A 22,937-nucleotide genomic window follows, 5' to 3' on the forward strand; every position below is an offset into this window, starting at 1 on the left:
AGTTCATTGCCAAGGAGGTGGCAGAGGCAGAAACCTTCATTACATTGAAAAGACATCTGGATGATCATGTAATAAGAGACTAAAAGTCGGGGAGTGTGATGACCTAAATAGTATTTCTTTTGACTTACATTGGTTGAATTAGCGGAGTGACTTCTTTTGGCGAGTTGAATTTATGCGATTCTAAACCCCAGATTTTTTCTGGAATGTATAGTTAAACACTGCTACACATTTTCGTACCTTATCACGGAATATCCAAAGTTCACTTGCATTAAAAATTGGAAAAATATCTGAACAAATGTGGGAAATGAATACTTATCGTCATCTCTCTCAAAATTACAGAAATGAAAATAAAAACCCAATTCCAGCCACCACTGCTTCGGTTGAAATCCATAATCAGTGATTCAGAAATAGAAGTTTAGACTTGCACCAGGTGGCCCTTTTACCCACCAACCCAAAGAGAAGAAACTTTCATGGGTCACAAGGAACCTACTTGGAAAATCTTTCTAGGAGGATAAACCCATTGGCTTTCCAGGAAAATTACCTGTTTTTCATGAGGCGAATTTCTCGTTTGCGAGTGGTTTCCTCAGCGTTTTGCGGCTGGTTCTGAAGTACTGGAGATGATGCCATTACCATTCCCTGACCAGCAGTGGAGTTTGAAGTGGTACGAATTTGATAAGTCTGGACATCTCCAACGGTACCTGAAAAAAAACCATTAAAAAAATAGGCAATTAAGATCTATTTTGTCAACGATGCATGGCAATAATGGAAAACTAAACCAAGTACATGACTTGCTATTTTAGTTAGTTAAGGAAATGAGTGGTATACACAAGGTAGACAGTCAGAACCCTTTTCCCAAGATGGGAAAACCAAATACTAGAAGGCATAGCTTTAAGGTGACAGGGGATATGCAGAGCAACTTTTCTTTTTACAGAGAGTAATGAGTGCCTGGAACACATTACCAGGGTTGGTGGTTGAGGCAGATGCGATATTGACATTTTAGAGGATTTTGGATAGGGATATAGACACAAAAAGCTGGAGTAACTCAGCGGGACAGGCAGCATCTCTGTTGAGACGGAATGGGCGAAGTTTCGGGTCAAGACCCATCTTCTGACAGGATATGGATATGCAGGGAATGGAGGGACATGGGTTACGGACAGGTAGATAAGAGATGGTCTTGGCATCATGTTTGGCACAGACGGACCTGTTCTTGTGCTGTACTGTTCTATTTTTAACTACAGGTTGAACACCGATTTTCCAGCACCCTCGGTTCCAGAGCCTTTCTGGATTATCTGTTTTTCTGGACCACATGAGGTCACGTGATAATGAAATGACAATATACCCTTGGTCCACTAATGACACCTCTCCCGTGTTGCTAAAGCATCATGGAGTGCCAGAAACTTAAATAAAACAAATCTAAAATATAAACTGAATACGAATGGAATGACCTGTCGACCCATCCCCGGCACCTGGCGAGTCGGGTGTAGGATTCTGTAGCCAGGGCTCTTAATGGCCTGGGAGACGGTGGAAGATGGGGATGGGTCAGAAGGTTTGTCCGCTCTATCCAACATCAGTTACAAGGGGGTCATTAAAACGAGGATTCACTGTAATATCTTTGTGAAACAGTTAGGAGAGAAGATTGAGAGCATAGTTGATTCCTTCACAACGGAGGGACATGACCAGAAGGAGCGCTCGCCACTTGCAATGCCATCTGTGGCCACTCAGGGAATTTTAACTGAGCATAGAAACATAGAGCTATATCTAACTCCCTCTTGAATACATCAGTGAATTAGCCTCCACTGCCTTCTGTGCAAAGAATTCCAGATTCACAACTCTGGCTGAAAAAGTTGTTCCTCATCTCAATCCTAAATGGCCTACCCCTTATTTTTAAACTGTGACCCCTGGTTCTGGAATCCCCCAACATGGAGAACATTTTTCTTGCATCGAGCCTGCCCAATCCCTTAAGAATTTAATATGTTTCTAAAAGACCCCCTCTCATCCTAAATTCCAGTGAATATAAGCCAGTCGATCCATTCTTTCATCATATGTCAGTCCTGCCATCCCAGGAATTAACCTGGTGAACCTCAATAGCAAGAATGTCCTTCCTCAAATTAGGAGACCAAAACTGCACACAGGTGTGGTCTCACCAGAGCCCTGCACAACTGCAGTAGGACATCCTTGCTCCTATACTCAATCCTCTAGCTATGAAGCTTTCTTCACTGCCTGCTGTACTTACCTGCATGCTTACTTTCGGTGACTGATGTCCAAGGACACCTAGATCTCGTTGTACCTCCCCCTTTGTTAATCTGACACCATTCAGATAATAATCTGCCTTCTGTTCTTGCATTCTTCACTGCCTGCTGTACTCGTAATTTTGTCCACATTATAGGGGTGGGCAGACCACCAGTTCCCAGAAAATCGGTGTTTAACCTGCATCTTTTTCTACACAAGTATTCTGCAGAGAATAAGTTCTAATATAAAATGTACTAAATTTTCTAAATGTTTCAACTTCCTCAAATGTACCTAACCAGCAAATTGTAAACTTGCCTGCAAATAATTAGGATAGCTTTATTACGACTATTATTATTGCAAAGCTTTGTTTTATTCTTATTGTTGCAAAGCATTTCAAAAATCAATACAGCAAAGCAATAAATATAGCAAACGATGAGGCAACATTCTGCTTGGATAGTGAAATTCTCATCTTAATCAATTTCATTTTACACAATGGAGCCTGTAATAGACTTATGTGTCGTAAATAAGCGTGTAATGCTCAAGGCAAGAGCAGTAATTTTGGTTCCAAGGATACATATTAATCCAATTAAATATCATTGTTTTCAAGTTAAAGACTCACAAATCAATGTTATGGTACATTTAGTCTGAATTTACCTTCCTTGTTGTGCTTTCAACTAATCTCATCTTGAACATCTGTCACACAGCCAGAAGCAAAATATTGCTGTCCCAGACGCATCTGGAGACAATGTTCCCCATAAGACCTCCTGCCAAGCATTTTTTTCCACAAGATACACCTGTATTCTTAATCCTCTCCCCATTAGCACACCCACTCAAAAAACCCTCAAATCCCTTCACGTTTGCTTTGAGGTACCACTCATGTCTGCACATGTAGCAACATCGTTCTCACCCATCTCTTTTCAAAAACCATCTTTTTCAACTTAAGACCTGATTGACCCACTACTTTGAATCACCCTTTCCTACTGAAGGCCCTTGGTCACACCTTTACTAACTAACTAGATTACAATTTGTCCTTGAACATTGTCCTGGGATCTGGTTGTAGGAACCATTTGTTCTTCTTGTGCCTCAATCTCATGCTTGCCTTTCAGGACATCAAAATGCTGAATTGGCATCCATTCCACAAGAAAACAGGCGAAGCGAGGGGCGGGGTGAGCGGCGAGGCATGTATTTTGCGGAAAAATGTGAGGTGAAATCGTTATGGTGGAAATGAAATAAGAAAGTGGAAACTTTCAGACAAATTTGGAAGGGTTGGGAGGTCTATGAGAGGGATGCAAAGAATTGAAATGTCAAAGTGCATAACCACTGATGGCAATTCTTTCTTTAGCCACCAGCTGGCTTCACTGCATTTTCTTACAAACATTTAATGGCAAAATCTTGTACGTGTGATCACCCACTGTAAAGTATTTCCAAATAATCTCATTTATGAATATACAAAATACTTATCTGAAGGGGGAGGAAATTCTTGAGAAATGGACAAAGAAAAAAATGGGATCAACTGGATAGTCCTTTTGTAGAATTGTCACAGGCTTGATTTGTCTTGAGCTCAATGCTCAATTAATCTCTTGTATTATTTAGTATCATCTCCCCTACATTATTTTTGACAAAAACTGAATTAAGCTAATCGTTTCATGTTCTTTTTTCTTATTTTCCTTACAATGTTGAAGTTGGCCATTTGATTATTCCAGCAAATCTAAAAAAACAGAATCTATATTCTAAATCAAGATTTTAAACAACTCTGCTGTTTTGTTGCAACAGCTTCCTTGAGAGTCTCTGCAAGGTCACAAAACAGAGACATGAGATGCCTTGCACAATTACTCTCAGATGGGATGGTAAACTGACATCATTAAACATGTAGCATTTTTCATCACTCACGACCACTGAAGGATTCCGGGCACCTCAAATGACGGATCATAGGCAATGTCGAACTATGAGTAACTCAGCGGGTCAAACAACATCTCTGGAGAAAAGGAATAGGCGATGTTTTGAGTTGATTCAAAACATCACCAATTCCTTTTCTCCAAAGATGCTGTTTGCCTCGCTGAGTTACTCCTATCTGTTTGTTCCACGTCATTTTAATTTACATTGAAAGCTGCCCCAGAGATGCAGAACTGGAGATGTTTTATTTTTGAGAAATCCTTGACTCACCTTGTACGACCACTTGGCTGCTTGGCACAAAGATCTGTTGGCCATCAGGACTCTGGGTGTACTGTACAATGGTTGCTCCACCCTGGCCTGCTGCTGCGTTACTCATAGTTAGCGTCTGGAGTCCTTGCACCCCATCTGTGCCGTTGTTGGGCAGCTGAATTGCACCTCCCTGTGTGATGGCAACTGGCAAAAGCAAAGAATAAAAAATTGGAAGCTTACAATCCAAGAGGAACACATTCAGAAAGATTCAGTAAATTCTCTTCAGTGCAACTGAGACAGTTAAAAGCAGTTATTCTTTTGTGATGGGCTGATATAAAAAAAGGTTCATAACAGCTCCCTCCAAATAATACCTAATCGAAAAGGACTTGCTAATGTGACTCTTTTTGCAACAAGAACAGCTATTTATATACAATATTTGTTTATTGCAGCATTTTAAATGTACAAGAGAAAACCAAAAATAATATGGCTATATGGCGGGATAACAAGACAACGGTCTGGTCAAAGGGGTAGATTTCCAAGGAGATAAGGAATAGTAGAATTAGGCCATTCGGCCCATCAAGTCTACTCCACCATTCATTCATGGCTGATCTATCTCTCCCTCCTAACCCCAATCTCCTGCCATCTCCCCATAACCTCTGACACCCGTACTAATCATCCACTGCCCCGGTTGAAATCAGGTTTAAAAATCAACTGAAACTGCTTCTGGTCTGCAAAGTTCAATGCTTAGCAGTGGCCCAGGCCAACAAGAAGTCTATTCATACAATCTTTATTTTAGCTTGTTTAGATGAGCTTCAAATTAGGAAAGAGAAAATGGATAATATCTACTGTAGTTGCCTATTGGGAAGAAAAGCCTCTTTTTACCCAATAAAGGAATCAGCTTTGGAAAATCTGAAAGGAGGGAGTGAAAACTGTAAATTTTAGGGAAGAAATTTCACAGCATAGTCAAGTCAAGTCAAGTCAATTTATTTGTATAGCACATTTAAAAACAACCCACGTTGACCAAAGTGCTGCACATCTGACCAGGAAAAAAAAGAAACATACAGTGGAGGCAGCCAAACACAACGGCGCGGCCATCTTGAACAAAATGTTAATTCAATCACCCACAGTCCAACAATAAAAGCACTAAACAGGCACACAAAACCCCCAACCCCAAAATTTGCATAGGCAAATTTGATCACAGCTGCAGTTATGAAAAATGGTCAATGGCAGAATGGAAACCGCATTTTGTGCCAATAACCTTGATTGTCTCATGGGGGTGGGAGAGCCAGACCTGGTGCCGGGGGAAGCAGCTGGAGCCTGGGCCTGGACGTGACCAGGTAACCGCGAGCCTGAGGTGGGCCAAGGGGAAAGGCAGCAGCAGCAGCAGCGGTGAGGCCGGGCGTTGGTGGAGGCAGAGGCCTGGGCCTGCCCTCAGTTCCCCCGACCCCCTCCTCTCCCCAGCCGGCTCAGCGCCTTCCCCACATCGCCCAGCAGCTCAGCAACAGTGGGAGAGCTGCCGCCATCTACCACTGAACATCCCCGCACCGGGACTATACAAATAAAATTGACTTGACTTGACCACCAATAGCAGCCGCCCGGGCCGGTAGGCGGGTTGCTATAGCAACTGCGGGTTGCTCCCGGGAAGGAGGGAGGTGGGGGAGAGAGAGGGAGGAGGGGAGGTGGAGGAGGAAGGGAGGGAGGAGAGGGGGGAATGGGGAGTGGGGGAGGAGAGGGTGCTGCACCAATGCAGGAGTCAACCCTGGGGGGGGGGGGGGGAGAGAGGGGGGGGAGAGAGAGGGGTGAGGGAGTGGTGGGAGGGAGGGGAGGTGAGAGAGGAGAGTGGGGGGGGGGAGAGGGGAGTGGGCGAGGAGAGGGTGCTGCACCAAAGCAGGAGTGGTTTGGGCCCAACGGGTCCACTTGGTCTAGTTTGGTCTATATCTCTCTATATTGTCCATATCTCTCTTTTCCCTTTCCGCTGACTCTGTCTCGACCCTTCTGCGTCACCTATTCCTTTTCTCCAGAGATGCTATCAGACCCGTTGAGTTACTCCAACTTTTTGTGTCTATCTTTAATAAGATCTGTGGCAGTCGATCATCCATGGTGAGGGGGCAGGGAGTAGGTGGAAACAGTTAAGGAAAAACCTGAGCTTCTAAAATTATTATTGGCTTTAAAAAGCAAATAGGGAGAAACAAATTCTACTGAGAATTGGTCATAAGAGAACAGAAAACTGCATATTTCTGGTCTTCATATTTAAGGAATCACATACTTGCATTGAAGTGGGCGAAGAGAGGGTTAAATGGGAGAGGCGGAGGATTATGCAGTTATATAAAATTAGAGAATTCAATATTCATACCGTTGGGGTGTTAGCTACCCAAGAGGAATGAGGTGTTGTTCCACCAGATTGTGTGGTCTCACTCTGGCACTGGAGAGTCCAGGACAAAATGGTCAGTATGGGAATGGGAAGAAGAGTTACAATGGATAGCAACTGAGAGATCCTGCAGTCATTGGCGAAACGATCGCCGAGTCTATGCATGGTCTTGTCAATGTACAGGTGGCCACATCGTGAATACCGGCTACAGTAGATGAGGTTAGAAGAGGTGCACGTGAACCTGTGTCTCACCTGGGATGACTGCTGGTGTCCCTGGATGGAGGCGAGGGAGGAGGTATAGGGACAGGTGTTATGTGTACCTGGGAAGGTGGTGGTTTGGGTGGGAAGGAATGAGTGAACCAAGAAGTTGCAGATGGAGCAGGTGGGGATTTGGAAGATAGAACTACACTGCAGTTTCAAACTAGGGCCGGATTAAGCTGGTAAGGGGCACATAGCATACGTTATAAAGGGGCCTTAAATACGGGACAAGGTGACGTCACCGCCCGCGCCCCACGTGACCTCACCCAGCCAGCGGCCACGTGCTCCCAATAACGGCCGCCCGGGCCGGGAGGCGGGTTGTAATCTCCGTTAAGCAAACACACTCGGCTCCACCCCCGAACACACTCGGCCCCACTCCCCGAAAACACACGCGGCCACGCTACCCGAACACACTCGGCTCCGCTCCCCGAACTCCGATAGCCTACACTGTCCGGGCCTAGTGTCGGGGCCTACAGCAGCCTGCAGACCTAATAAGGGACTCTCAGAGTGTGAGATGGAGGGGTTTAGTTTAGAGATACAGCGCGAAAACAGGCCCTTCGGCCCACCGTTCGTACCGACCAGTGATTCCCGCACACACGAGGAACAATTTTACACATACATCAAGCCAATTAACCTAGTAACCTTTACGTCTTTGGAGTGTGGGAAGAGGGGTACGGATGGGTAGGGGCTGAGAAAAGGCCGAAAGTGTGAGGGAAAGTGCCCATAGAAATGGAAAGTAAAGGCTGGAGGAGGGGGGGCATGGAGGGAGGTGTGGGGAAAAGAGGTTCGGAGGAAATGGGGAGAGTATAATGGAGATGCGCAAGGGGGAAAGTGGGATGGAGAAGAGGAGGGAGAGTAGGACAGAAGACTGGGAATAAAGGGGGGAGGTAGATTGGCGGAAGAGAGGACTGGAACAGCAGCTATTTGGAGGGACGAAAGTCTGGGAGGCGAGAGGGAAGGGAGATTGGGGAGAGAGATGCCCAGTGGAGTGGGGAGGAGAGAGCCAGAGGAGTGGGGAGAGAGAGAAGACCACAGGAGTGAAGAGAGAAGGTCCTAGCAAGGAGATGGAGGGGTGCAGGGGGAAAGAACAAGGGGGAGCTATGCGGACGAGTGAGCAGCGGAGGATTCGGGGGAGCAAGTGCCAGAGTGGGTAGAGAGTGCCGGAGGAGTAGAGAGAAGGAGAGCCGGAGGAGTGGGAGAGATGGGGGCGGAGTGATGAGGTGGTGAAAGTGGCCCGGGGTCGAGAGAAAAGGGCCGACGAGCGAGGAGTGAGAGGGCCGGGATGTGTGGGAAGACAAGGCCAATATTCGAGCAGAGAGGTCCGGAGGAGTGAGGTGTTTGGGTGAGGCCAGAGGTGTGTGGAGTAAGAGGGCCAGACTGGGCGGTTGGGCAGTGACGCGCCGGCTACCCATTGGTCAGCACAGCCCCGCCGCCAACACATTCTAACCGTGGCATTGGCAACACATTCTAACCGCGGCGGTTGGGGAGCAGCACGCGCAACATAGAGTGCCTCAGTGGGATGCCGATTTCAAGCATTTAACGCGGGGCCCTCGAAAGCGCAAGTCCCATAGCAAATGCTACTTTTGCTACTATGTTAATCCGGCCCTGTTTCAAACTAACAGTCACCTATTTAAGGCAGGGGTGAGGAGGAATTTAATCTGTGTTGCAAATTTTTAGATTTTTTTTAAATCTGAGAGAACTGTGTCGGCAGAATTATTGAACATATTTAATGAAGGACTGACAGACATTTGAACTACAATGGAGTCAAGGAGTAAGGGAAGAGTGCGAAATATGTGATCAAATCACTATGATACTGTTAAATGGCACAAGTTCATGGGGTGAATGGCCTACTTCTACACCTGGTACATATGGTCAGAGATACAGCACTATTAGAACTGGTTCTCATAGTCAGAGAGATACAGCACAAAAACAGGCCTTTTGCCTTACTGGGTCCGTGTTGACCCTCAACCACTCATTTACACTAATCCAACATTAATCCCATTTCCCTACATCGTATCGACCCCCCTCATATTCTACCATTCTTGAGCACACGAGTGACAAATTAGTGGCCATATAATCTACAGACCTGCACATGGGAAGAAATTGGAGAAAACCCACATGGTTACAGGGAGAATGTGCAAACTCCATCAAAACAATTCCCGACGTTGATCCTGGATCATAGGTGTTGAGAGTCACTAGCTCTATTAGCTGTGTCACTATGGCAAGTTTTAATAATTAAACTTAGAGACCCAACAAAGAAACAAATAAACACGCCGTAGCACTTTACCTATGCAGCAAAAATAATCAAATGGAGTATTTAAATCTCTAAAATAAGATATTACGTTCCATTTGATGAACATGTAAATGGGGAAGATGATACTAACTAGGAATATTAGACAGAAAATGTTCAATCATCTGACAAGTGAGCTTTAATCTGAGTGAAAAACTGTGGGATAGGACTGTATCAACTCATCTTTCAGGTGAATGATTTTCAATAACAAGAACCAGATGGAAAATTAAGAAAAACTTAATTTTCTTAACTACAACTAAACTTTACTACAAACAAACATTTTGCCTCAAAGCATTGGGAGATCGAATCATACTTTTTATTAGGTAAGCTTGACTGAAAAAAAAGCAAGGTTAAGAGAAAGAGGTAATAGGAAATGGATAACCCTTTCAAGAACTGGAATGCAAAGAATGGGCCAAATGGTCTCCTGCATGCTTTATAATCATGGTTGATACCACAGTGCTCAATTAAACCTACAGTTGATTGCGACTATATTATCAGGTGATTGTCCACCATTATTAATAAAATTAATTTACAAAATAACCTCCGAGCTCCCATGTCCAGTGATAATTTATCTTGTGGATAACACGGTGCTTCTTTCTGTTTATATCTGTAAGTGGTTGTTCCTAATTTTGCAGAACAGCCAGTGGTTGTGAAAATATCAAGATGCTCCTGCTTTATAGCCATATTATTAAAGGGCAAAGCCAGAGACCCGGGTTCCATTCTTACTACGGGCACTATCTGTAAGGAGTTTGTATGTTCTCCCCGAGACCTGCGTGGGTTTTCTCTGAGATCTTCGGTTTCCTCTCACACTCCAAAGACGTACAGGTTTGTAGGTTAATTGGCTTTGTATAAATGTAAATGGTCCTTAGTGTGTGTAGGATAGTGTAAATGTGGCCTGTTTACGCTTTGTATCTCCAAACTAAATTAAACTAAAACAAAATAAGCAGTTTTTTCATTTTTGTGCAAAATATTATTATCTGATGCATAACCAAAGTGGATATAGGAAGTTTAGAGAACAGAGGAAGAATTTCACCAAAGGGTTGGCTGGAATAAAGAACGGACTGACCCATAAAAATTGCATCCCAACAGTCTCCTTTCTGTTGCTCTGTCTCCTTCTCCCTCTACTCCCTATCCCACCCGCAGCTCAGACCAGTTGAGCTGAAAATTCTGTTCCAGTGGAAATTCTAGGGGAAAAAAACCCCTAGGATTTGAATCTCTTTCACAATCCAAAGGCACCCAGAAGTGTTTTACAGGCGTTTAAAAAAAAAAATAAAAAAAAAATTCAGGGTCTTGGTGCGTGGTGATTCATTTTCTTTAACCAACGCAGTCATTCTGGTGAACACACTCACTGCCGTAGAGTAGGGAAGTCTAGGATTTAGGCCTGTAATAACTGATGATGCATTTCCAAGTCAGGATGGAGTGTGACCTGGAGGGTAACCTACAGAGGATTGCTTTTCCATGCGCCTGCTATCCTTGTCTGTAGATGTCACAGGTTTGGGAGCTGTTATTGTAGCTGCTGTGCATTCTGCTGGTGGGAAACACTGCAGCCACTGCTCTGGTGGTGGAGGTAATGAATGTTTAAGATGGTTGATAGTATGCCAATCAAATAGACTGCTTTGTCCTGGACAATATTGAGCTTCTTGATTGTTATTGAAGCTGCACTCATCCAGGCAAGTGTAGAATATTCCATCCCACTTCTGATGTGGCTTTCAGAAGGTGGCAAGATATTGGGGTGTCAGGAGGTGAGTCACTCACCACAAAATATTCTGCCTTTGACCTGCTCTTCTCCCTATTTATGAGGCTGGTCCGGCAGAGTTTTGGAGCAGAAGCAAATTTCAGGATGGGGGAACTCACAAGAAATATGCCATTGAACCATTTATGAAGCAACTGGAGATGGTCGAGCTCAGGGCACTGCCCTGAAGGACTCCTGCAGTGATGTCCTGGGGCTTGGATGATCCACAGCCACAACCATCTTCCTTTTTGTGAAGTATGACTCCAATCATTGGGGTGTTTTCCCCATGATGCTCAGTGGATTCAGTTTGTCTTGGGCTCCTTGCTACCTTGCTCAAATGCTGCCTTCATGTCAAAGGCAGTCACTTTAACCTCACTTCTAAAATTCAGCTTTGTCCAAATATGGACTAAGGCTTTGATGAGGTCTGGAGCCAAATGGTCTTGCCATACTGGACGCTGTAGAGAAAGTTGATAGTGATTACGTGCTGCCTGACCGCACTGTTGATGACACCTGGATTACTTAATTGATGATTTAGAGTAGATCAATACGGTTGTGATTAGCCGGGTTGGGGTTGTCCTGCTATGTGAACAGGACATACCTGGGCAGTTAAGGAGTTTTGAAATGTAGTCACTGTAATAATGCTGGTTGATGATTTACAAATTTCCCACATAACGGAAAAGTTTCCAGTCCTGAAAAATGCGTTAGCTGAAGTGATAGAATTTTTTCTAGTGCCTGGATATGGTATGTGTACATACTGTACTGCCCGGTGCTGGTTTGATAGATAGGCGTTGGCATCGTCATTGTAGTAACAGATGGGGCAGACTCTTCTTCCGATTTCTCCTCTTCAATTCTTGGCACACCAGGGGTATCAGACGAAAGCTCGTTAAGGATTTTCCTTGAAAAGGAATGTAACAAGACAATTTGGTTAAGATTGTTGCAATGAAATCTCTCAAGCTGAACAATGAAATTGGCAAAGTGACTAAACATTCAATTATGTTTAACTTTCACTAGAAAACATTGCACAACACAAAGCTAAAGATAGCCATTGGACAAAACAAGCTTGCCAAATAACATGGAGACAAAAAGAACCGCAGTTGCTGTATTTCTGAACAAACCAAGACTGCTAAAACAAGATTATAATATTTAATTTTATTCATTGCCCATCAAATATCTCACATTTAGCAATCTTATTCTTATGGTCAATTCACTCCATGGCCTCATGCTTTGTAATCTCCTTCGGCCCGAAAAGTTTGCATTTCTCTAATCTTGGCTTCCCAATTTCCCTTGCTTCATCACTGCTAAGCACATATTCAGCTATCTCGGCTCTAAACGCAAGATTTCAGTCTGAATCTCTCCTTGTATCCTTCAAGGCAATCCATAAGTTAGCCAGGTTTTAGGTCACCTGATCTAATCCTCTTTGCATTGTTCAACACAAAATGTTCTTGTGAACTGGGTCGCGAAACAAGATGCTATATAAATGGTAGTGCAAGTTACGTTCTCAAGCGCATTATAAATAAGAAATTTGGAAGATGGATCTGAGCAGACACCAATCCCCAGTGTCAGCCAGGGATTCACAAAGGTGATTGGGAATAGTAATTTAAAAGGACAAATGTCTCCTTAAAAGGACAACTGCCTAGTGTAAAAAAACAGAAAAAAATTAAGAGCAAGTCCAATATTTAAAATTCCCCTGAAAGGATACTGAATACAAATGTTATTTTTTTTTAATTGATTATTCGTACGTTTCAGTCATATGTTTTCCTCAGCCCACCTTCCCAACCGATCAAGATCCTGCTGCAATTTTTTACAACCATCTTCACTATCTACAATACCACTCACTTTTGCGTCATCTGCACACTTGCTATTCATGCCATGTACATTCTAATCCAAATCATTGATATAAATCATCGGTATCATTCAGATTATTCACACATGCATCATTCAACTGTCTCACTAGATAAAGCCAATTTCTCAAACTAACCCAAGCTACTATAGACTAATATAATTGAAGATGTTTACTTACTAGTGTTATCTGTGACTTGCATTTCTCCTTCACACACCTAATATTAACAAGCTACTTATTTTGAATGCACTTGTGGAAACCGTGTGAGGACGAGCTGTCACTTTGTGCTAAAAATCATGAGCGGTGACAATTCATTTAAGGAAAATTTTAAAATCTTGAAAATATTCCAACGTGATACGTAAATCACCCGTAACAATATAGTTGGATTTATGAATTTACCATTTAAATCGTGTGATACTAGAGCCAGGGTAGAAGATTCGCAGTTTTCAAGCAACCATTAAGAAGCATTTCTTTGGCCAAATTGGTTGTTAACTTGTGTTAAAACTTTTTGCCAGATATCCTTGTAAGTAATTAAAATTGTGTTTCAAATTTTCAAGATGAAGTAGCAATTCATCTGGAATCTAGTCACATACAAGTCATACAAAATTACGGGAAAGGTAGGTGACAAGGGCATAATTTGTATTTCCAGCTCACCCTTTCAAACATCTGTGAAAGGGTGAAAAATTCCATTCCAACCTTCCAAAAATTTAGTATCCCCAGCATTCAAGTCTCTTCTCCAAATTATTTCATCCAACACTAGTTTAAAATACCAGAAGCTCGAAACTAAAGCTTTAAGGTGAGAGGGGCAACGTTTATAGGAGGTGTGCAGGGTAAGTTTTATTTTACACAGAGGGTGGCAAGTGCCCGGAATGCATTGCCAGGGATAATGGTCGAAGTAGGTACGTTAGTTGGATTTAAAAGGCTTTTGGATAGGCATATGGATAAGCAGGAAATGGAGGGATATGGGTTATGTACAGATGATGGTCTTGGCATCATGTTCAGTACAGAATTAGTTCTTTTTCTACATTGAAAGTCAGGCAGAGAGCGGGCGGGCAGCCATTTTGAGAGGAGAGTATTAAATTTTTAAAAATCAGCAGACATATACAAAGAAAACTTTTCTTATTGAATAGGCAGGCCATTTAAAGAAGCAAGCCAATAAAAGAAAGGGAAGATTTGGCAGAGGGCCGCACTGAGGGTTAAGTGCAAAACTGAGACGCTGGTTCAAGGGGCTTCGGCAAGAAGGGCTGAGGTGGCAAGTGGAGTTAGTTTCACGCCTGGTGGAAGAGTAGCAGCGGGATGTTTCAAAACAAGCTGTTGGGAATAAATAAAGTAAGGATGCCGAATCATGTGCTGTAGCTGCACGATGTGGGAACTTTTGGATCCCATTGTGGTTTTTCATGACCACACCCATTGCTCGTGTTGGTTGCTCGAGGAATTCAGGCTCAAATTGATGAGCTGGAATTTGAGCTTCAAAGATTGAGGCACATCAGGGACAGGGAGAATTACCTGGATGGTGTCACATCCAGTGAAAGAGGATATGGCTGCAAGCGAGCCAGGTAAGGGGATCAAATAGACAATGTTGGAGGAGCCTTTGAGCTTGTCTAACGTCTGAGATTATTGCTCCCTGTACGGATGAGAGTAGGAAAGAATGCAGCTCTCTCGGACTTTGGTTAGACCGCATTTGGAGTAATGCTTGCAGTTCTAGTTGCTCCATTGCAGAAAAGATTGGAGGCCTTGGAGACGTGCAGAGGTTTACCAGAATGCTGCCTGGATTGGAGGGTTTCAGATACAGGAAGAGGTTGGATAGGCTTGGATTGTTTTCGCTGGAACACCAGAGGTTGAGGGGAAACTTAATAGAAGTATATAAAATGTGAAGCATAGATAGGGTAGACAGTCAGAACCTATTTCCCCTGGGAGGAAATGTCCAAAACGAGAGGGCATAACTACAAAGAGAAAGATTTAACGGAGATGTGGGTTTTTTCCCAGCGTAGTGGGGCCTGGTAGGCATTGGCATGGGTAACGGTGGAGACAAATACAATAGTGGCATTTAAGAGGCTTTTAGATAGGACATTGAAGTGTAGGGAATTTGCATTACCTGTGGTACTGCTGAATGGCTTGATTGTAATCATGCAGAGTACGATTTGACTGGATAGCATATAAAGCTTTAACACCATATTTCAATACACACAACAATAATAAACCAATAACATTATTTATGGAAAGGATTTGTGACATAGATGGTGAGGTTTGTTATTTAAGACTACAACTGATGTAGATAAGATCAAAAATCAGAGAACAATGGCAAATTAAATTTAATCTAGACAAATTTGAGGTTTGGCTTTCCAAAATGCATCACATGGGTAGAACATGCACAGAAAACGGTCAGGCTCTAAGGAGTGTTGATGAACAGACAGTCCCTGGGAAACAAGTACACAGAGGTTGTACCAAGTATTGACTCATGAAGGGCATATTTAATAATAAAATGAAATTTTTATTCCAGTACTCAAATCTTCTTTGTAATAAATGTGATTGGCTTTCTTGAATGCTTGTTGCACCATTCATGTTAAATTTATGATTATACTTAAGATCAAACATCACAGCATGGCTTGGGAACAGCTCCCTCCAAAACCGTGAGAAATTTCGAAGAATTGTGGACGCAGCCGAGACCATCACACAAACCCACCTCCTTTCCATTGACTCCATTTGTACTTCACGGTGCCTCGGCAAGAGGTATAGAAGTGTGAAAACGCACACCTCCAGATTCAGGGATTGTTTCTTCCCAGCTGTTTACAGGCAACTGAATCATCCTATCAACAACTAGAGAACGGTCCTGAGCTACTATCTACCTCATTGGAGATTCTCAGACTATCTTTCATCGGACTTTATCTTGCACTTAACGTTATTCCCTTTATAATGCATCTGTACACTGTGGATGGCTCAATTCTAAGCATGTATAGTCTTTCTGCTGACCGGTTAGCACGTAACAAAAACTTTTTCACTGTACCTCGGTACACGTGACAATAAACTAAACTAAAATTAAACAATATGTTATTCTATTTTCACACCATAGTGATATTTTTCATTTCCCCCCATATTACCTATCACATTCTTATCCACTTACCCAACGGTCTTTATTCTTTTGCAATGTCTCCCAGTCCTCACAACTTACTTTCCAATATAGCCTTGTATTGTGAGCAAATATGAATAAATTACTCATTTATGTTATTGATTATAAATTGCAAATACCTAATAGACTAACCAGGTACTATTCACTGCTGTCTTAGTAACTGCAGTTTGTCATCCAGAAAATGACCCAACTTTTTAATTGTTTTTAATCCATTAAATCATCCTCAGTACCATGTAATCCAATTATGTGCAATAAGCTCACATGGCAACCATATCAAATACTTCTTAAAAATTCCAAGATACTACAATTTATTCCCTCTTGTTTACCCTGCTAGTCACATCTACACAAAAACGTATAAACTCCGTATGGACAGCACCCGCAGTCAGGAACGAACCCGGGTCTCTGATGCTGCAAGGCAGCAACTCTACCACTGTGCCACTCCGCTACATCCGCATGTCCTTTAACCTCCCTCCAATCTAAGTAAAGCAAATACGTTTCATCTTTGAATCTACATGGCCAGTGAAAAGATGACAAAGTGTAATACCAGTACCAAATGTCCACACTTCGAGGCTGCTGTTCAGAAAATTATGAACCACAGTTGGTTTACATCTTGCAGGCAACCCGCCAGACCAACTATTGAATATCGTACGGTCATAAGGAATAGAATTAGGCCATCGTCTACTCCGCCATCCATTCATGGCTGATCTATCTCTCCCTCCTAACCCCATTCTCCTGCCATCTCCCCATAACCTCTGACACCCGTACTAATCATCCACTGCCCTGGTTGAGATCAGGTTTAGAATACAACTGAAACTGCTTCTTGTCTGCAAAGTTCAATGCTTAGCAGTTGCTCAGGCCAACAAGAAGTCTATTCACACAATCTTTATTTTAGCTTGGTTAGATGAGTTTCAAATTAGGAAAGAGAAAATGGATGTTTATCTACTGTAGTTGCCTATTGGGAAGAAAAGCCTATTTTTACCCAATAAAGGAATCTGCTTTGGAAAACAACTTGGAAGTTATGTTACCTATATGAAGGTCGTCTTGATAGTATTTCTCTACGCTTCTGCGAGTCCGTCATGCTATCCACAGATTCCTGGGAGTCCTCGCTTTCTGGTATAGTGGAAATCTGAAATAAAATCATTTTTTAACTCACTTGGTTGTTTATTTTCAGTTTACAATTTAGCCACAAAATAAATAGTCTGGCATAAAAGATTAACAGAAACTACTGTCTACAGACTATAACATATACGTTTGTAAAACTGATTGACTAATGACATTCATCAGATATGCCTGTGTAAGTTGCAGCACATGGCTGTTCCAGAAAATTAAAAAAGTATTGATTATGAATTGCTAGTTAATTGCAGTTTTAATAGCATGAAACGATAATAGAATGGCAACATTTTGGAATGCAAAAATGGACATGTTTTGCCTCAAATTCTGAATTTCCCAATAAAACTGCCTTCAATGACCTTTAATAATGTAATTGAAAACTGTGCTCAAATTCCTTCATGGGGCTTTCTTGGTAACCTTCAGTTGTCCTATGATACATGGCTCTCCTTGCCAATATATCACTCTCTTACTAAGCTCCAAATTCTTTTCAACGCATACACACATTTCCCTCTGCCAAATTGGCCACCAAGAGCATCATTATCTAATAGCCTGGTTACATTCATTCTTAGGTTTACAGAGTAAGAAAAGTTATTTTCTGAGATGAGCTATGACAAAGCAAGAGGAGCAAAAAAAAGCAGATCCAGTTCTGGTCTGAATATCCCTCACCCTCAACCTACCCGAAGGAGTCAAATTGAAAACAAAAGGTAATTGGTCTTAGAGTGAGGGACCAGAGTCAAAACCAAAAGGGATCATTTGAATTTTCTGAAGACAGTTGACAAGATTCCAAAAGGCCATTAGTGCACAAAATTATGGACATTTTTGGTGATAGGCTATTGACCTGCAATGTTCACAGTATTTCTCCGTTTACAGATGCAAATGACACGCTGCGAATAACTGGCATTTCAACATTATTTCAGATTTCCAGCATCTATTCTGTGCTACAGATGCTGTGCATGATTTTGAGCCTGTGGCCCTCGGGATTAAGCAATGAAAATAAATAGAATAAACAAATAAGGTCTCTTTTCGAGGGTCAGAAAAAAGTTAAACGCTGCAATGATCAGTATTTTCATCTCAATACTGACATTTTAGTTTAGTTTATTGTCACGTGTACCGAGGTACAGTGAAAAGCTTTTGTTGCTAACCAGTCAGCGGAAAGATAATACATGATTACAACCGAGCACAGATACATGATAAAGGGAATAACAAGAATAGCGTTTAATGCAAGGTAAAATCCGATTAAAATGTTGTCCGAGGATCTCCAATTTTCTAGATAGTAGGCCAGGACTGCTCTCTAGTTGTTGGTAGGATGGTTCAGTTGCCTGATAACAGTTGGGAAGAAACTGTTCCCGAATCTAGAGGTTTCACACTTCTATACCTGTTGCCCGGTGGGAGAGGGGAGAAGATGGATTGGCCAGGATGCGGCACGTCCTTGATTATGTCAATGGTCTTGCCGTGGCAGCGCGAGGTGTAAATGGAGTCAATGAATGGGAGGTTGGTTTGTGTGTAGTTTGGGCTGCGTCTATAATTTCTTGTGGTCTTGGAAGGAGCAGTTCACAAACCATGCTGTGATGCATCCAATAAAATGTATTTTCGCCACTTCCAACGGGATCCCACCACTAGCCACATCTTCCCATCTCTACCCCTTTCCTCTTTACGCAGAGACCGTTCCCTCCGCAACTCCCCGGTTAACTCGCCTCTTCCCACCCAAACCACCCCTTCCCCAGGTACCTTCCCCTGCAACCGCAGGAGATGCAACATCTGTCTCTATACCTCCCCCCTCGACTCCCTCCAAAGTCCCCGACAGTCTTTTCAGGTGAGGCTGAAGTTCACATGTACCTCCTCCAACCTCATCTACTGTATCCACTGTTCCAGGTGTGGACCAAATGCAGGCTCTGCGATCATTTCGCTGAACACCTCTGATCAGTCCGCCTAAACCTACCTGATCTCCCAGTTGCCAAACACTTTAACTCCCTGTCCCATTCCCATACTGACCTTTCTGTCCTGGGCCTCCTCCATTGTCAGAGGCCCAGTCCAAATTGGAGGAACAGCACCTCATATTTTGCTTGGGCAGCTTATACCCCGGCGGTATGAATATTGACTTCTTTAACTTCAAGTAACCTTTGCCTTCCCTCTCTCCATCCCACCCCCATCCCAGTTCTCTGACTAGTCTGATTGTCATTGTTTACATTTTATCTTTGTTTGCTTTGTTGATACCTTCTCCTAGCTAATAATGATCGATTCTACATTTTCCTTGATCTCCATCCCCAGCCTCGTTTTCACACCTTTCTTTTCCTTATATCTGTATCTCCCTCCCCCCAGATTCAATCTGAAGAATGGTCTCGACCCGAAACATCACCAATTCCTTCTATCCAGAGATGCTGCCTGTCCCACATGGGTTACTCCAGCATTTTGTGTCTATCTTCGATAAAATATTTTCTATGGCGCATCTGTAGCAGTTGTTGAGAGTTTTTGGGGGCATGCCGAACTTCCTAATCTTTCCAAAGAAGTAGAGGTGTTGGGGTCCTTTCTTGGCCATTGCTTCAAAATGGGTGGTCCAGGAAATGTTGCTGATGATATCTAAGTACAAAAACTCTTGTTTGTTCACGTGTTCCTGAACTACAGCCAAAATGGTACACGATCGCGTGACAATTTTAGGCCCACCTTACCAACGTCGTCCCGTGGTTTTATAGAAGATGTTTCATTGAAATTGGTGTCATATTTTTAAAGTTATTCACAAATAAAAACATTTAAAAAACTGCGCATGCGCAGTTGGGGCCCCATTGATCCGATACTTATGTAAGATGACCGCCGCGTCCGTGCGTGTATAGAACAAGCGCGTCCGCGCTTGCGCAGAACAATTGCGTCCGCACCTGCGGAGTTGGGGCCCGTTGATCTCACGTAGAAGCAGGGCTTGGTCACCTGTCTCTTGGAGGCCGGTTTGCCGGCTCCGAAGTGTTGGGAGGGCTAGGCCTGGTGCCGGGGGAAGCAGCCGGAGCCTGTGCCTGAGGCGGGCCAAGGGGAAAGGTGGCAGCAGTGGCGGTGAGGCCAGCCATTGGTGGAGGTGGAGGCCGAGGCCTGCCCTTGGCTCCCCCAACTCCCCGGCTGGCTCAGCGCCTTCCCCACGCTGTCTAGAGTCCAGCAGCATCGGTGGCCATCTGGGTTGGGAGGCTGGAGGAGAGGGGGGGACGGAGAGGGGATGGGGGAAAGAGAGGGGGGGAGGGGAAGGAGGGGAGTAGGGGAGGGGGAGGGGAAGGAGGGGAGTAGGGGAGGGGGAGGGGAAGGAGGGGAGTAGGGGAGGGGGGGGGGGAGAGGGTGCTGCACCAATGCAGGAGAGGTTTGGGCCCAACGGGTCCACTTGGTCTAGTTTACTCCTAAAAATTTGAAGCTTTCAAACATCTTAACTTCTGTGCCGTCAATGCATACTGGGATATGTATACTGCTTCGCTTCCTGAAGTCGATCACTATCTCCTTCGTCTTGCTGACACTGAGAAAAGGGGTGCAGTCTCGACACCAGGTCACAAGGTTCTCAATCTCATTCCTGTACTTCATCTCATCAAAGTTTGAAATCTGGCCCACAACAGTGCTGTCGTCTGCGGCGGGGTCTGAGAACACATCCTTGTGGAGCACCAGTGTTGCGGATTATTGTAAAGGATGATTTCCTCACTGACTGGGGTCTGTTGGTCAGGAAGTCAGGGATCCAGTTGCAGAGATGCGTGGTGACTCCAGGTTCTGAGAGTTTGGTGATGGGTTAATGTTACAAACAGAGCTATAGTCTAAGTTTGATATAGTTGTCTCTTATATATAGGTGTTCCAGGGATGAGTGCAGGGCCAAGGAAATGCAAACAAATTCGGCAAGGCAATGAAGAGTAACTCGCCAACAAATCTGTAACAGAATGGTAACAGGAAAAGCAGCAGAGGGAAATAGGGCGAGATGAGAGTGAACCAGTGGGATTGGGGAAGACAGGGTTGGGGCTGGAAAACAGGGTAAAAGAAAGAAGCCAAGATTTGGAAGCAAGTGGGGAGCAAGGAAAGATGAGAAACCAAGGAGAAGCTCTTGCCATGCACCCACCCCCTTCCCAGTTCGCAGGGGGGGGGGAATCAGGACATAATACTACTTTCTCAGAGTCACAAGAGACTGGAAAGGTTGGATGGTGAGTTAATAAAACTGCTGGAGGATATTAATGGATCAGGCAGCTTCTGTGGATTGAAGGGTAGAAGATATTTTGGGTCAGGACCCTTATACGCGTTGTCTGTCCATTTCCTTCTATAGATTCTGCCTGGCCTGCTGACTTTCTCAGACTCGGCTTTCTTACCTGTTTCTCCCCCCCCATTAAGCAGTACATACAAACATTTATCAAAATAATCCCAAAGCTTGTGGGTGTAACCAAGGTGTACTGGATTAATTTATATGATTAGTGCCCATCAAGAGTGCAAGCAAGTGTATTGGTTTAATTTATGATTGGTGGCCAGTTCTGATGACACTCAATGCAATATTGGCTGGAATTGAGAAGTTCGAGGGGGGACCTCATTGGAACAGATACCATTCCACCTTTAGCAACAGCCTTCAAACTACAAAATGTTGGAAATGCCCTCAAGCTTTCAACATTGAACACAATATTCACCTATTCATACCTCTAACTCATCTCATGTTACACACCATTTTATAAAACTCCGTGAAAATCTCTAGTGTATTGAAGGCATTATGCAATTTCTTTTTAAATGGAGAAAGGATTCACAATCCAAGTGTGAAAAGCAACAGTATCTCATGATACATATTCTCTGTCCAATTAACTATGGGATGAGAATCTTTTTTTAGATCATGGACAGATTGTGTTTACTCCATCAATATAAATCACGATTTGATTTTTATAAAGGCTCTTTCTCTTCAAGGAGCAGAATTAAAAAATGTGTCAAATAGCAGGAGGTTGACTGCGCAATTAAAAAAGCTAAATTTATTAACAAGAGCATAGCATTTGTTTATTAATGAACAGATATTTAAGGTCAAGGATCTGGAGATGACTGCACATTTTAAAATCGCATTAGGTGGAATATAATATTCTTAAACCCAAGGCTGGCAAACTCTGAACAAAATGGAGAAGTGAATTACTGTGTGACCAGTGCTGATTAACACTACTCATTCTGTCTGTTCTACTGATTAATTTAGAATGTTTATATAATCCAACCTTACTGTGCTAACCAGTCCTAATTCAGGATCTGTACCCAAAACATCAACTATCCCTCTACCTCCATAGATGTTGCTCAACCCGTTGAGTTCTTCCACCAGTTTATTTTTGCTTCATACTACGGCATCTGCAGTTTGTCTTCATTTTACTACCACTTTTATCTTCTGCCTCTCTCACACATTCACACTTTTCCAAATGTGCCACGGTCTGCAATTTTTCTCTATCTTTCACTGGATCCACTTTCTCAACCCATGGTTCTTCATGTTTCTGACCTCCATAAAGGATTGGAAACTCACCCACCTTCAGCCCCCTGATGATGTGCAGGGGGGGGGGGGGCACCACGTCAAGTCCCAAAGCAGGGTCTCAGCCTGAGACACTCCTTCCACAAATGCTGCTCGACCCACTGAGTTCTCTCTCTGTTTGGGCTTGTCCTGCTGGCTTTTGTAACATGTGCATTCTTTTGTCTATGTTCTCACCCTCAAACTGCTCCCAATGCTTATTGAGCAGATAACCTTGTTTACAAGTTATCCCCATGGTTCGCAGGTTTTATCCTGCCAGAGACATTCCCCCCTCCCCAACCACCTCACAGCTTTATAAGCTTCTTTTATTTCCTTTTATTATTTTCTTTCAGTTCTGACAGTGTCTCTCTCTGACCTGA

General features: G+C 43.4%; 1 protein-coding gene across 2 annotated transcripts in view; it reads right to left on the minus strand.

The window, feature by feature from the left end:
- creb1b (cAMP responsive element binding protein 1b) overlaps positions 1–22,937 on the minus strand; it is a 76,919-nt gene that overhangs the window by 4,692 nt on the left and 49,290 nt on the right. For both annotated transcript variants that reach the window (XM_078403664.1, XM_078403663.1), the window contains exons 4-7: positions 17,012–17,112; positions 11,775–11,914; positions 4,393–4,575; positions 542–698 (exon numbers count right to left, since the gene is read on the minus strand). In XM_078403664.1, the coding sequence (XP_078259790.1) occupies positions 542–698; positions 4,393–4,575; positions 11,775–11,914; positions 17,012–17,112 (581 nt within the window). The remainder of the gene's footprint in view (positions 1–541; positions 699–4,392; positions 4,576–11,774; positions 11,915–17,011; positions 17,113–22,937) is intronic.

The sequence above is a fragment of the Rhinoraja longicauda genome, chromosome 8 (assembly GCF_053455715.1).
Source record: "Rhinoraja longicauda isolate Sanriku21f chromosome 8, sRhiLon1.1, whole genome shotgun sequence".
Lineage (NCBI taxonomy): Eukaryota > Metazoa > Chordata > Chondrichthyes > Rajiformes > Arhynchobatidae > Rhinoraja > Rhinoraja longicauda.